Source organism: Convolutriloba macropyga, chromosome 13 (assembly GCF_964194025.1).
Source record: "Convolutriloba macropyga chromosome 13, txConMacr16.3, whole genome shotgun sequence".
NCBI classification, from domain to species: Eukaryota; Metazoa; Xenacoelomorpha; order Acoela; family Convolutidae; genus Convolutriloba; species Convolutriloba macropyga.
In genome coordinates, this window is record NC_134480.1 from 31,996,982 (window position 1) to 32,010,179 (window position 13,198).

At 32.7% G+C, this 13,198-nt stretch overlaps 2 protein-coding genes across 2 annotated transcripts in view; both read right to left on the minus strand.

Annotated features, from left to right (window-relative positions):
* The window catches only part of LOC142351909 (26S proteasome non-ATPase regulatory subunit 5-like), a 225,450-nt gene extending 215,488 nt beyond the window's left edge, over window positions 1–9,962 (minus strand). The window contains exon 1 of the mRNA XM_075404167.1: window positions 9,932–9,962. The gene's annotated coding sequence lies outside the window, so the exon portion shown is untranslated. The remainder of the gene's footprint in view (window positions 1–9,931) is intronic.
* The window catches only part of LOC142351906 (uncharacterized), a 178,286-nt gene that overhangs the window by 87,855 nt on the left and 77,233 nt on the right, over window positions 1–13,198 (minus strand). The window contains 1 exon segment of the mRNA XM_075404164.1: window positions 5,185–5,390. Coding sequence (XP_075260279.1) covers window positions 5,185–5,390 — 206 coding nt within the window.

Below are 13,198 nucleotides of genomic sequence, written 5' to 3' on the forward strand. Positions count from 1 at the left end.
CAATTAAGCCGCCAAACCAGTCTTTCAATTATCCTGAAACTTTATATCTCAATATTTATATTTACACGAGACCCAAATCAATGATTCTCAATTCAACAAGGCGGCTCGTTAATGTGCATTCGCACATGATGTTCTGACCCGAGCTCATCTACATTTTTGACTCAATTGTCAACCAAATGAAGAGATAACAAAAATAGATGTTTGAATTTAAAAAAAAATGCTACAAAACCTAACTACAAATTGAATTACATAATGCCAATTCTCATTACAGCACTCACGAGATCTACCAATAAAAAGACTACGAGAGAATACAGCAGACAACAAAATATGCAAAAACAAAATTTTCACGGCAGAATCCAAATATATAATTTTAAAAGCACCTGGTAACAACGTCAAAATGCAATCAGATAAAACCTTAACTCCACAAATTTAGTTTTTGCTAACTATACAGCAGATGTATGTTTTTCATAATGAGACTAGGTAAAAAGTTGACATAGAGAAAAAAATGAGGTTAAAGTCAAAGATCGATCAACTTTTCTTAAACCAAATAATTTCAAAAGTCTAAGAAAATCTTTAGCTTTTTTAACAAAATAATTCTTGATAAATTTACTAGAAAGTCAATATGAAACTAATGGGACCTGTCTTTGCTGAGACTAAACCATACGAATAAACTAAATACTCAGAAAATCTCAAAAATTGAACTATTTACACAAAGACGCAGAAAATCTCAAAAAATTATGAACAATAACATAAATTATTGAAGCCATTAAAATCAGTATCTATTATCTGAATTTTATTTATTTTTATTTCAGTTTACATTTAAACTCATTCAGCTAAAATTATACTGAAAGAGAAAAGAAGTTCGTTCATTTGGGCCACATTTGAAAATCATTGGGATCTGTTATTACCTGAATAAGCTAAAAAAAGAGAAAAAAAGAAACACAAATACACCACTCACAATAATTTTTTATGATAACGCATAATGTCCACCAAACAAAACATCACTTACGACATAATATTAGTAGACAAGTTGTTTTTTGAAATTCAAGGAATTGGAGTGGACTTCTCAATGACGAGAATAAGTTGACGAAAAGAACAAAAAAAACTGAAAAGTTTGAAGGCATTTAATACGCTAAATTATGCCTAGATGATGTGACGACTAGGATGTTTGTCATTCACAATTTATCAATAAGACGTTACAACAAGTCATTGACTATGACAACACAAACAAAAACAGGCAAAATCCAAAAGTTCGGTAGAAAATTGAGAGAAGAAAATGTCGAAGCTATTTAAACCATAAGCTTTTTTCTCTGAAAATTTTTTCAACGATCCATTAAACCTCTTCACTAAGCAAATGGAAGCTATCAATATTAAGATAATGTAATACGATTTCAAAAGGAACCAAAATTACGAAAAAAAATTCAAAAATTATAAAAATTATGAAAACTCGTGCACCGAAGTCAAAAAAACAATAGTCAGAAGACAAAACCGCTAACTAGATAAATTGTTGTTGATGTAGAAAAAAATGCCACAATGTGAATACAAGGATGTTTATCATGCCTAGCTAATCAAAAAGACATCACAATATGTCTTATGACTATGAAAAAAAAACAACAAATACAGGCAAAAACCAAAATTTCTTTAGAAAAAGGGTAGAAGAAAGTGTTGAAGCCAATTAAACCATACTTTTCTCTCAGAAAATTTTATCTATGATCCTTTGGACGTCTTCGCTAAAGGAAGATGTAGCCATCAAAATTAGGATGACGTGATAAGATTTCAAAATGAACCAATAAAACGAAATGTTCAAAAAACTTTTTAAAAAATTTGAAATCTTTGAAATTTGAAAAATTTGAAAAAGCCTCCAATGAGATTAACTTATGTATCAGTGGTATGAAAGAGTTCAGTCCTGTTTTTACTGAGATGAATTTACAGTTCACAAAAATAAGTTTATGATTTTCTAATTTTAAAAAAAATTCGAAAATTTATTTTCAAAGTCTTAACAGCCATTAGCTGTCCACTCACAGCACTAGATAGGCTCACTTAATGCTCATTAGCAAATATATTGCACCTTTAGTCAACAAGTTTATGCCATAAGGTTATAAAACTTTAGTATAACCTCAAAAAGTAAATCAAAATTTCATTTAAAATTACGAAATTTGAGATACGAATTCAAAAAAAACATGAGCGATCCCTTTGAAACAAATTTTTTGTCCATTGGGCTTCAATTGATCGTAAAAGAGGTTTGTCATTAACGGAACGTCTATATTTAAAGTGTCTAGTAGTCTCTAGGTGACTTGAAAAAACAAAAAATTGCAAAATTTTCTAAAAAAAAGAGCTCCCAAACCTAATTCGAATTTTTTTTATATATTAAACTTCCCTCTAAGACTAGAACTAGTCTTTATTATCTCCTTTCGTCTAATAAAAACCTAAAATTGATTTACTTTTTGGCGTGAAATCTAGTTTTGAATTGAATTTTTCTTAGAAAAAACGTTAATTCGAACGAAAATTACGGTAAAAGTGAACAAAAGTGAACCAAATATCCAGAGTTCACATGAAACTTTAAACCTCGATAACTCCTCGAAAAAAACGAAATTAATAAAAAAATTTTTTTAATTTCGAATTCTACGCTGGACGAGCTTTTTAATGATACCATGCACATTTCTCTACGATGAATATATCGGTCGGCCAAAATTCACGGAACAAAAAAAAACCCATTTGAGTATAAAGTTCCTCCCCCCCACAAGTGGGGTCGGAACAAAAAATTTCTTGAACACAGTGTCACGGAGAGTTGTAAAGCTGCTTATTGTCTATCAATTCTTTTTCAGTCTAATTAAAACGTTGTTAACTATTGTGACAAAATTATATACCATATTAACAGTAGGGTTACTTTGTGGAAAACCTTCTAAAACTCTCTCTCTCTCTCTCTCTCTCTCTCTCTCTCTCTCTCTCTTGTGTGACATCACACATTATTTTCTCGTGTGATGAAAAAACACACAATTTTTTGTTTAGAAAGTGCGTCTTGTGTAATCTCAACCAAAGAAATTTTCGTCATATGATAAAATATTGCACGATTTTTCGTGTGAATGAGCGTAAGAGGAGAATTAGCTATTTTTCTAGGATGATGTAGATCCGCAAGATGTTTTTCAGTTGTTCTCTCGAAAGATCATAAAATGAATACAAAAGTAATAATTTTATGAATGCTTGGACTGGTTTTAGTGTTGAAACCCAGTTAACATTACCCTAGATTAGACTTGACCGGTGTTCTGGCATTTGGCTTTTGTCTAAGAGGCATTGGATTTCCCGGCAAAACTTATTTAGATTGAATCAGGCTCAAAAGCAGTCGAATAAGAACATCAACGAATGATAACCAAAAAAGCAACCAAAAGCTGGTTTTGGTAACATATGAGTTATACAATTCAAGATATAAATTCCTTCAAATGTTGTGACCCTTCTTTTTTGCTTTAGGTAATCAGAAAAAAATGTGTTCCTGATGTTGAGTCGGCAACAAAATTTTTCATAGGATGACAAAAATTAACCTGTCGTTTTTTTAGTATTTTTTGTGCGTATTTTTCATTATTCTCATGTGTTCAAAATCGATTTTTGTAGTATAAAAAGACCACACACACACAAACGCTTCTTCATTTGCAAAATTTTACCAAAAAATTGTATTGTTAAGCCCCAAAAAGATCGTGTGAATTTAAGTGACTTCTCGTGCAAATGAGGCCAAATGAGTGTTCGGTTTTTGCTTGCAAAATCTGGTAAAAAACAAGATTTTGTGTGAGTCACACGAGAAAAATTTAGAGTGAACAAAGACGATGTAGGTGGAAGAATAGCTCCCTTTTTGAAGCAAAATTTAACTAACTTGCTTAATTTCATAGTTGCACACATGCGGTTACAACTCTGAACTTATAACATGGAACGATAAAAATGGTACTATTTTTGAGTAAATTTTTTTAATTATCATGAGGTTTTTGAGGCGTAATGGCTCAATGTTTTTCAAGCGTGAAGATAGCAAAAAAGTTCAAATTTTCATTGTAAAAACTTGTCTTGATACCGTTTGTCTCTAATTCTGTATTTAGGCTGGCCAGATATAAAACATATCTTGTGTCAAGCTATTTAACGTTGGTTAGACAAAATTACAGTCAGTAAAATAACGAAATTGATGACCCTATGTGTCAAGTAGCAGTTAATCAATGTAATCATTTTTTTGCAGCTTTTTATATAGAAAAAGCTTTTAGTGCAATTCTACTGAAGCAATATTTTTTTTTGCATTTCCCGTAAATCTCGGCCAACCATGAGTTCCTTTCAGAGGTGTGTCGTATTATAACAAGGGTTTTGAAGTTTTCTGGGGTCGCAATAAAAATTTGAAAAATTCTATTCCGGTTCAACAGTAAAAATAGATTGAGAAGAAACTTCAAAAGTTGCTTTTAGTCAAGTTTAGCGCTCCTGCAGAGAACATAAACGATTATCGACAGAGGGATCGCTCTCAGATACAGGCAAGTGAGCATATTTTGGTCATAGTTATGGCTTTTGTGGGTAGTCAGTCAACTTTGATTGTGACTTACCTGGGCAGTGGAGAGACATATATCACAAAGAAACTACCATTGATATTACTAGGATTTGTAAAAGATCATTAATTTGAAGAATGAGAAATGAAACCAACTTTTGCGTATTTTTGAATTAACTCATACTAATTGAGTCCATCAATTCATTCGGTGGCCTGAAAATTCCAACAAAAGGAAATAGACCACTTATGGTACGAAATTGAGCTTGGCAAAGTTTATACAATATTTATAAAAGACTTTCGTTATTTATATTACTTTGCAAATTAAAATTGGCGTTATGTAAATTCGCAAAATTTTATATGTTCTGAAGGGCATTTATAAAGTCAAATCGGTTAAACGAAAAAAAAACCCGACCAGACAAACAATGACATGAAAATGACCAGGACAACATTATAAATGGGAAATGTGCACAAACGATTAAAGTTACCTAGCATGACGTTTGAGGGTAAACAATGGCGGGAAAATCGTACAAAAAGTATAAAATATTAATAATACCAGGTTAATTAAAACCAATAAAATTAAACTAAGAACATATAAAAATGTTAATTGAGCCAGGTTAATTAAACTAAAACTAAACTTAAAAATCATAAAAACTGACCTGATAATCAGAAAAACTGACCTGATATTTCCTATTGAAAGTGGGAGTGAATGAAGTAGTCTGGTAGTCAAATTTCTCAGTCGGATTCAGTCCAGGCACTGGTTCGATGCAGAGAGAGCCAGTTCGCGTTTGGGACAACATAGCACGTCTGCTACTGCTGTTCCAACCCCTTCCCCACCCACCGCGGAACCCACGACCCGCATCTCTGGGCGATCGGCCCAGGATATCTAAAATAATACCCCAATTGCCAAGTTTATCTAGCGTACATCAATATACATCCGATTCAAATTAACCACTATAGAAAGAATTTATTTCTTTGATCAAGTACCAAATAAGTAACAGCAAGTACAAAAAATAAACGTAAATATTGACTCGTACAAACATGATCAAAGTGGACAGGCAACGGGGTATTTAAACCCACACGCCCTGCCCTTAGAGACTCTGTAAACTAGGCAGTAGAACTATTTGAACAAAGAAGATCCTATGATAACAAAAACAAAGAAAAAATGAAGAAATGGAAGAAAAAAAAACTGAAAAAAATATTTTCGCTACATTCGACAAAAATTAACAGCAGCCTAATTAAAGCTCAAAACTCGTTGAACCTACTGGAGGCATAAATCAGGCCTCCAAAATTTTTCGGTTTAAAAATTTTTCTTAGTTTTTCAGAAGCAATTTTAGCGGCAAAAATTCAAAAATTTTTGAAAAATTGCGATAACTCGGAAACTAGAAGGAATTGAGAGCTCATATTTTGTCACAAAGATCGCATTCCCAAAGTAGATGTCTGATAGCATTTATCCAAGGCATCGTTTTTTAGGATTTTCTAGAAAAATTATACAAAGATGTGTTTCACTAAATCATCGTTATTAACGAAAGGGACTTAAAAGAACCAAAAAACTTATAAAAAATTTTTGCTACAGTCGTCACAATTTAACAGCAGCCTATCTAAACCCCGTTAAACCTACTGGAAGCCTAAAATAGGCCTCCAAAACTTTTCCGTTTAAAAAACTTTTTCTAAGCTTTTCAGAAGCGATTTTAGCGGGAAAAATTTAAAAATTTTGAAAAAATTGCGATAACTCGGAAACTAGAAGGAATTGAGAACCCATTTTTTTCACAGAAATCCCATTCCCAAAGCAGATGTCTGATAGCATTTATCCAAGGGGTCGTTTTCTTTAGAATTTCCTAGAAAAATTATTCAAAGATGTATTTCACTATATCAGCATTATTAACCAAAAATGTATCCTTAAACTTGTGATAAAAACTTTTTATAACTTTTTCATTCGATCCAATAATCTTTTAGGGAAGAACACCGGCTTCACTCAATGCATTAAAGAGCTTTGAAGCTCTGAATTTAACTGATCGTTTTCCAATCATTCGCTTACAAGACGGTTCCATTAGTAATGTTTTTGATGCACTTCGCGTAGGTCTCGATCGCGAAAACGAAAACAAAGAATTAAGGTAACTTTCACGATGTAATCCACTCAGTGATTTCAATATTACCTTCAATAACTCGTATATATGAAGCTGGTAGATGTTAAGTGAATTATTTTGAACAAAGATGTCATTAGCACTGTCGGATTTTTTTCTGAAATAAATGAATTTAAGTATTTTCTTTTGTAAACTGTAAATGGGCAACAGGTTGCTATAGCTGCTGCACCCGTATACTAGCATGCCATATTGGATAATAGAACTTTCGTTCGTTTTATAATAATCAATAAGCTGGTTACGCGGGGCATAATGCCTAAGTTTTGAAATAATACCACATTGTTTAGAGAGTCTCGATTTCAGCACCGATAAATGAGAGACAAAGGAGAATTTGAAGTCAACTAAAATGCCGAAATTTTTACATACGGGCTCCTTGAAAATGTACTTGTTATCAATATCAAACCTATTATTGCTTGACTTCAAATTCAATTGAATGGTCTTATTAATATTCAAACAAAGTTTATTAGCATCTAGCCAGTGTTTAACATTATCAATTTCTCTTTGCACTTCCTCGCAGGACTTATTAAGAAACGTAAGATTTGTATCATCTGCAAAAAGGAGGACTTGAGCATGTTTACAATGACTTGGTAGGTCATTTATGTAGATAAGAAAAAGCAGGGGGTCTAGTATAGACCCTTGTGGTACTCCATGTTGTACTTTCAACCATTGCGAGGAAATGCAATTGACTTCTACTCTTTACATTCGGCTTCCGAGATAAGATATTCAACCAACACAAAACGTAACCTCTTATTCCGTATCTTTCCTATTTAAAAGTAAAATTGTGGGATCAAGTGTATCAAACGCTTCCCATAGATCCAAAAAAAGCAGCTTATGTTCTTAACATTCCAGTTTTCCCTTGTTTTCTCCGTTAACTCAACTAAAGCATCGATGGTACTATGTTTCTTTCGGAAGCCGAATTAACAGGGTGAGAGGAGCCCGAATTGCTCAAAAAAGTTGTATAACCTTGTAAACATAGCACGTTCAAAAATTTTACTCCATACATTTAAAAGCGAAATAGGGCGGTAGTTATTTTCTTCTAACTTACTGCCTTCCTTGTGTAGAGGAAGTATGTTTGCACTCTTGGGCAATTCGGGGAAGAAGCCATGAGTGAAGGAACAATTAGTAATGTGTGTCATGAAGCGAACCGTAACAGGGGCTGATAATATATTTATTATATTACTTTAGCCATCATCACCCGATGATGCTTTGTGAGCCAAGCTATCAATGAGCTCCTCAAGTTCAAACGTTGAGACCGGGTATAAATGTAAAGACTTGTCATTGTCTGGAATGAAAATAGGAGTCACGTTATTGATCGACTGACTAATATTGTTAGGTACATTGAAAAAAGATTGATTGAACTTTTCTGTAACGTCACCGAGAGAGGGTGACTGGTTCGCTTCATAACAAGAACATAGAATAGAAATCTTTTTTGAGTGCGTAATTCTGCCACTGATTTCATTAAGTAAATGATAAGTTGGTCTTGAATCACCAATGCAAGACTTAAACTTATCTGCATGGTAAGATTTTTTTGATTTCTTGAATGCGTTTTCGAAATTTTTACGCTGAATTTTGAAATTCGCCAGATAATCTGGATTATTGGGGTTAATTTTCCCTTTCTTATGAGCTGTCGTCGAGGTTCGTCATGAATAAATTTTGTATTTCGAAATTTACACTGAGCGTTAGTCTGATCGAGGTCGCTCACCAACCAACTAGCTAGAATAGGATAATGATCTGCGATGTTTTGATGAAACAGGATATTTGATTTAATTGAAGGAATATTTTGATAGATGAAATGATCTAAGCAGGTTGATGAATGATCAGTCTCTCTAGTTGGACGATAAGAACTATCGAACAGACTGAAGCTGTTTGCATTTATAATATCGACGTAATTACTGCTAATCAAATTCTGAGATTTTGTGTCGATGTTTAAATCCCCGCATATTATAAAAGGTATTGTGGCAGAGGTATTACCTAGCAGATATTCATCAAGTAACTCAATGAACTGGTTTTTGTTAGTTCTAGGTTTACTGTAAATCACCAAGGTTTTAAACGTGTATGATTGGCTGTTGATTACAACACATATTGCCTCCTCGAATGGAGTTTGCGAGCTTCTATTTATCGTCGCACTCTCATGGACTTGAATCATCACCCCTCCGCCATACTTGTTACGATTTTTCACCTCAATGTTCCAGTATCCAGGCAAACGAAAATTAGAAGTATCATCATCATCATCTATGGGTGTCTCCTTAAGGCATATGACTTTGGGAAGTGATTCAAGTCCATATATAAAAGATTCCAATTCCAGCAGTTTGTTCCTGATTGAGCGGATGTTTAAATGCAAAATAGATATTATCTGGGTGGGTTTAGATGTAGAGGATTTATCATGGGACGGTAGGGGTTTATGGAGGGGGTTCAAGAGACTTGTGAGTTATTGTTTGGGGGAAAAACACCATTGAAACAGGCAAGAACGTCAGAGAGGGGGTAGTTGAGCACTGAGCCACCTTCATAAAACCCAAGTATTTTATAAACTCTAGTGTCGTTGTTCCACATGTAGTGCAGTGCGCCTTCACGCACCCAGGCACTTTTGATGCGGTTGTCAGTTTTCGTAATATTCAAGAAGTTTAATCTGGGTCTGGTGATATCCTCGACCACACTTATATAATTCATGTCGTCCACCTCTGCTAGCTTCTTTTTCTTCTTCAGAAGGTCCAGTTTTGCCACTCTTCTATTGAACTTCACAATGATAGGAATGCGTTTTGCAGGTAGGCGGTGAGCAATTGAAATGTCTGAAGCCTCAACAATTGATTCGAATCGATCAATGACTTCCAGTACTTTGTCAATAGTCTCAATGTACTCTTCGCGTGTTTTGCCCTCGTCCATCTTGAGATTGAAAATTTTTACATTATCTCGCCTGTTGTACGGCTCGTGCACATCACTTTCCGACAGTGTTTTCAAGTAGCACCTATTTTCGAGGTCGACCATTTCTGTTTTGGTTTGTTGTTTAATAGTCGCCAGGGAATCTTGGACAGCACGTGCGATTGAAGCTTCAAGTTGCTGTTGCATTTGAGCCATGATTTTGGGAATGGCATTTCTAATGGCATTTTGAATAATAGATTCTAGGTTGGCGTCGGGGTTTTCCGTTACAGGACTCAATTCCGTACAGCCTCGCTTGGGCCCTTTTGCAACCGGAGTTCTTCCCAGATAGCTCAAAGGAGGAGGGATAGTTTGATACGCTTGGCTGTGGCTGTTTTGGTGTCCATTTGTCATCATTATTGCCAATGTGAAACTATTTAATAAGTTTATCACAACAATTAGGCTAAGCTATGTTTAGGTATCTGAGTGATTTTTTGACACGTGTATGTCCGAACCCGGGTCTGGGTGCAAGCGCAAAAATTTGAAAGGAAAGCGATAAAATATAGGGCGAAAATGTTACAGTTATATATTTGCTGGAACCACTGAATGTTTTCGTAGAAAGTTCGCTGCTGGAAAATAATCCTCAAGCAAAATCTACAAAATAAGCCACGATAAGTCTACAAAATATCGATCTACTAATCCGTAGACAAGTGACCCAAGGTAGGAGGACGATTTAGAGACCGCAGTTGGAGACAGCTGCACTTTTGAATGGATTGTATGAACTGCGCTAAAAGAATGCTGAAGAGTACAAGAATTTTATAGAAAATCTGTAAGAAATTTGTAACAGAAGCAAAAAGACAATATTCCAGTATATATCTTGCATCATTTTTCTCCGCTTTGTATGATTACAAGAACTTAATTTATGACATACAATTTCAGACGTGAATCATATTTATAATAACAATAATAATAATAATAATAATAATAATAATAATAATAATAATAATAAGAATAATAATAATAATAATAATAATAATAATAATAATAATAATAATAATAATAATAATAATAATAATAATAATAATAATAATAATAATAATAATAATAATAATAATAATAATAATAATAATAATAATAATAATAATAATAATAATAATAATAATAATAATAATAATAATAATAATAATAATAATAATAACAATAATAATAATAATAATAATAATAACAATAATAATAATAATGATAATAACAATAATAATAATAATAATAATAATAATAATAATAATAATAATAATAATAATAATAATAATAATAATAATAATAATAATAATAATAATAATAATAATAATAATAATAATAATAATAATAATAATAATAATAATAATAATAATAATAATAATAATAATAATAATAATAATAATAATAATAATAATAATAATAATAATAATAATAATAATAATAATAATAATAATAATAATAATAATAATAATAATAATAATAATAAAATTTTACTGGTGTCTATACAGAATCAAAGAAGTGCTTACGCGCTTGATCGAATCTAACAGAAGCAGAGCACCAGAGAGATCGCCATTTGACTATAGAGTGTGTTTTCAGGCGTCTCATAGTCGGAAGAGAAATTGCAGGATACCTATTAAAAAAGTAGGATCTTTTCTGTTTGTGCCCCTCCCCAGTACGTTATGCTCCCCCCAGTTACAGAGCACGTGCCATTACATAGTAAATCATCATGTAAAATATGGCACGTGCGTCTGGGGGATGCAAATAATATGCACCCAATAAGCTGTGGGGGGCACAAACGGAAAAGATCCAAAAATTTATCTTTATCTAGTGGAGATTAAAAAAATGAGTCTAAAAGTCTATGAAGGCCAGATTTGAAGACAATATGGATCTGGCAAGAAATTTGATGAAAAAGGTGTCTAATTTAGTCCATAAATCAGTCTAGTGGTCTTTCATCATAGGTGGTCATTCAGTAAAAAAAACATAATTCTAAATGTTCGCCGGCAAAGTTTTTCAATTGTGTTCAGCTCACGATTTTAACTTCGCTATCAGACTCCAAATTGACAGAAAAAAGTTTAGGAGTTTTCGGATTATATTTGATAGACTGGTTTTGGACAAGTATGAATTAAAGGGGGAAAACCTTTACTTGTTTTTCGCTTGAGCAAAACTTTGACCGCTCATTTTGTGTAATGAAACAAATTGTGTCCATGAAACAAACGTCACGTCTTATGCATTTAGTTATCATTTTAAAAACTTCGTATAAGTGAAGCTCTTGCGCTGAAAAATGATTTGTTTTTCTCCTTGAGATGATAGAAAAAGAAGCAAATTTTACAATAAAAACTAACCTTTAGCATTCCAAAAATTTTTGGGTCAATTTTCTGCAAATTAGCTCTACTGGCAGTACCAAAGATTAGATTCCCGTATTGTACCACTGGTTTAACATAAGTGTTGAATACCTTATTCAATTGGCTCTGAGTTAAAATTCATGCTTTTATTTGGTTCAGCAATTATTATTCGATGTCTCATGTAGTTCCAATATTAACCTTTAATCCTTCAGATTTGTCTCATACATCATTGGGATCATTTCACTCAAATCTCTGCAATCATTTCTTACATCGTGATATCTTTTTCGCAAAAATCTGCGCAAAAATCCAAGTAGAAAAAATAATCATGTATGACAATGTATGACAAAGTGCGGAAGAAACCATGATCAAAATTTCATCCGCTGAAGAAATGTTTCTCAGAAGCAGTTATCAGCGCCCTAACTAAGCGACAAAACTAAGCGAAACATGGATTTTAAGTGAAATACAGGCACAATAGAAGCTAACATTTTACCCCAGTTGCGATATTGACAGTGTTCTAATACAATTGAGCATAAATAGAAATTATTAAGCAATTTTTGTATTTGAATGGCTCTAAATATTAATGGGTGGGCCCTAAACAGTCAACAATCAGTGACTGAACGAAAAAACAGTTCTCCAGCTGAAAAAAATCTCAACTTTTCAAAACTTCGCTGATCATTTCTACTTCATAATATGACATATTCTCCATTTTATTTTTTGAATGATAATATAATTCAAGATATTTGTCGGTACGAAAGACTTGAACCACAATGTTCTTCGTACAATTTCTTAAGATTGAAAACAAAAATTTTTAAGTCTCACAGTAAAACCGTTAAGTCTCAGCTGATGAAACGATTTATTGAAAGAAGTTGATGAGTCACTACATTAAACAATGTAAAAAAAGTTTTTTTTGCCAAAACTATGTTACAAAAAATGGAAGTAGAACTATTCACAGAACTTTTTTCTAAATTTTAGTAAGGCGACAAGCTAAAATGAATATGCTCTAAAATTTAAGACACTAGCTATATTTGAGAACTAGAATTCAGATCAGAAGCCGTAGAAATTCGAGCTCGAAATTGAATTCGACAAGACGAACGCGGAAAAATAGAAGACTTTGGTGAATAAAATAAAATTTGACAGCAAAAGACAATTTTTTTCCAATTTGAACTCAAATTGTTGCAACAGTTTGTTATAAGGCAAAAAAATGCGACACATTTTTGAGAATATTAGATGCGTGATAGTATCTATTCGTTTGATGCTTTTAGTGCTCTATTTTTATCTCTTTTGTTAAGCGTTCAACCCAAATCGCTTTCAATCTTTCTCAATTCTTTAAATTATATCTT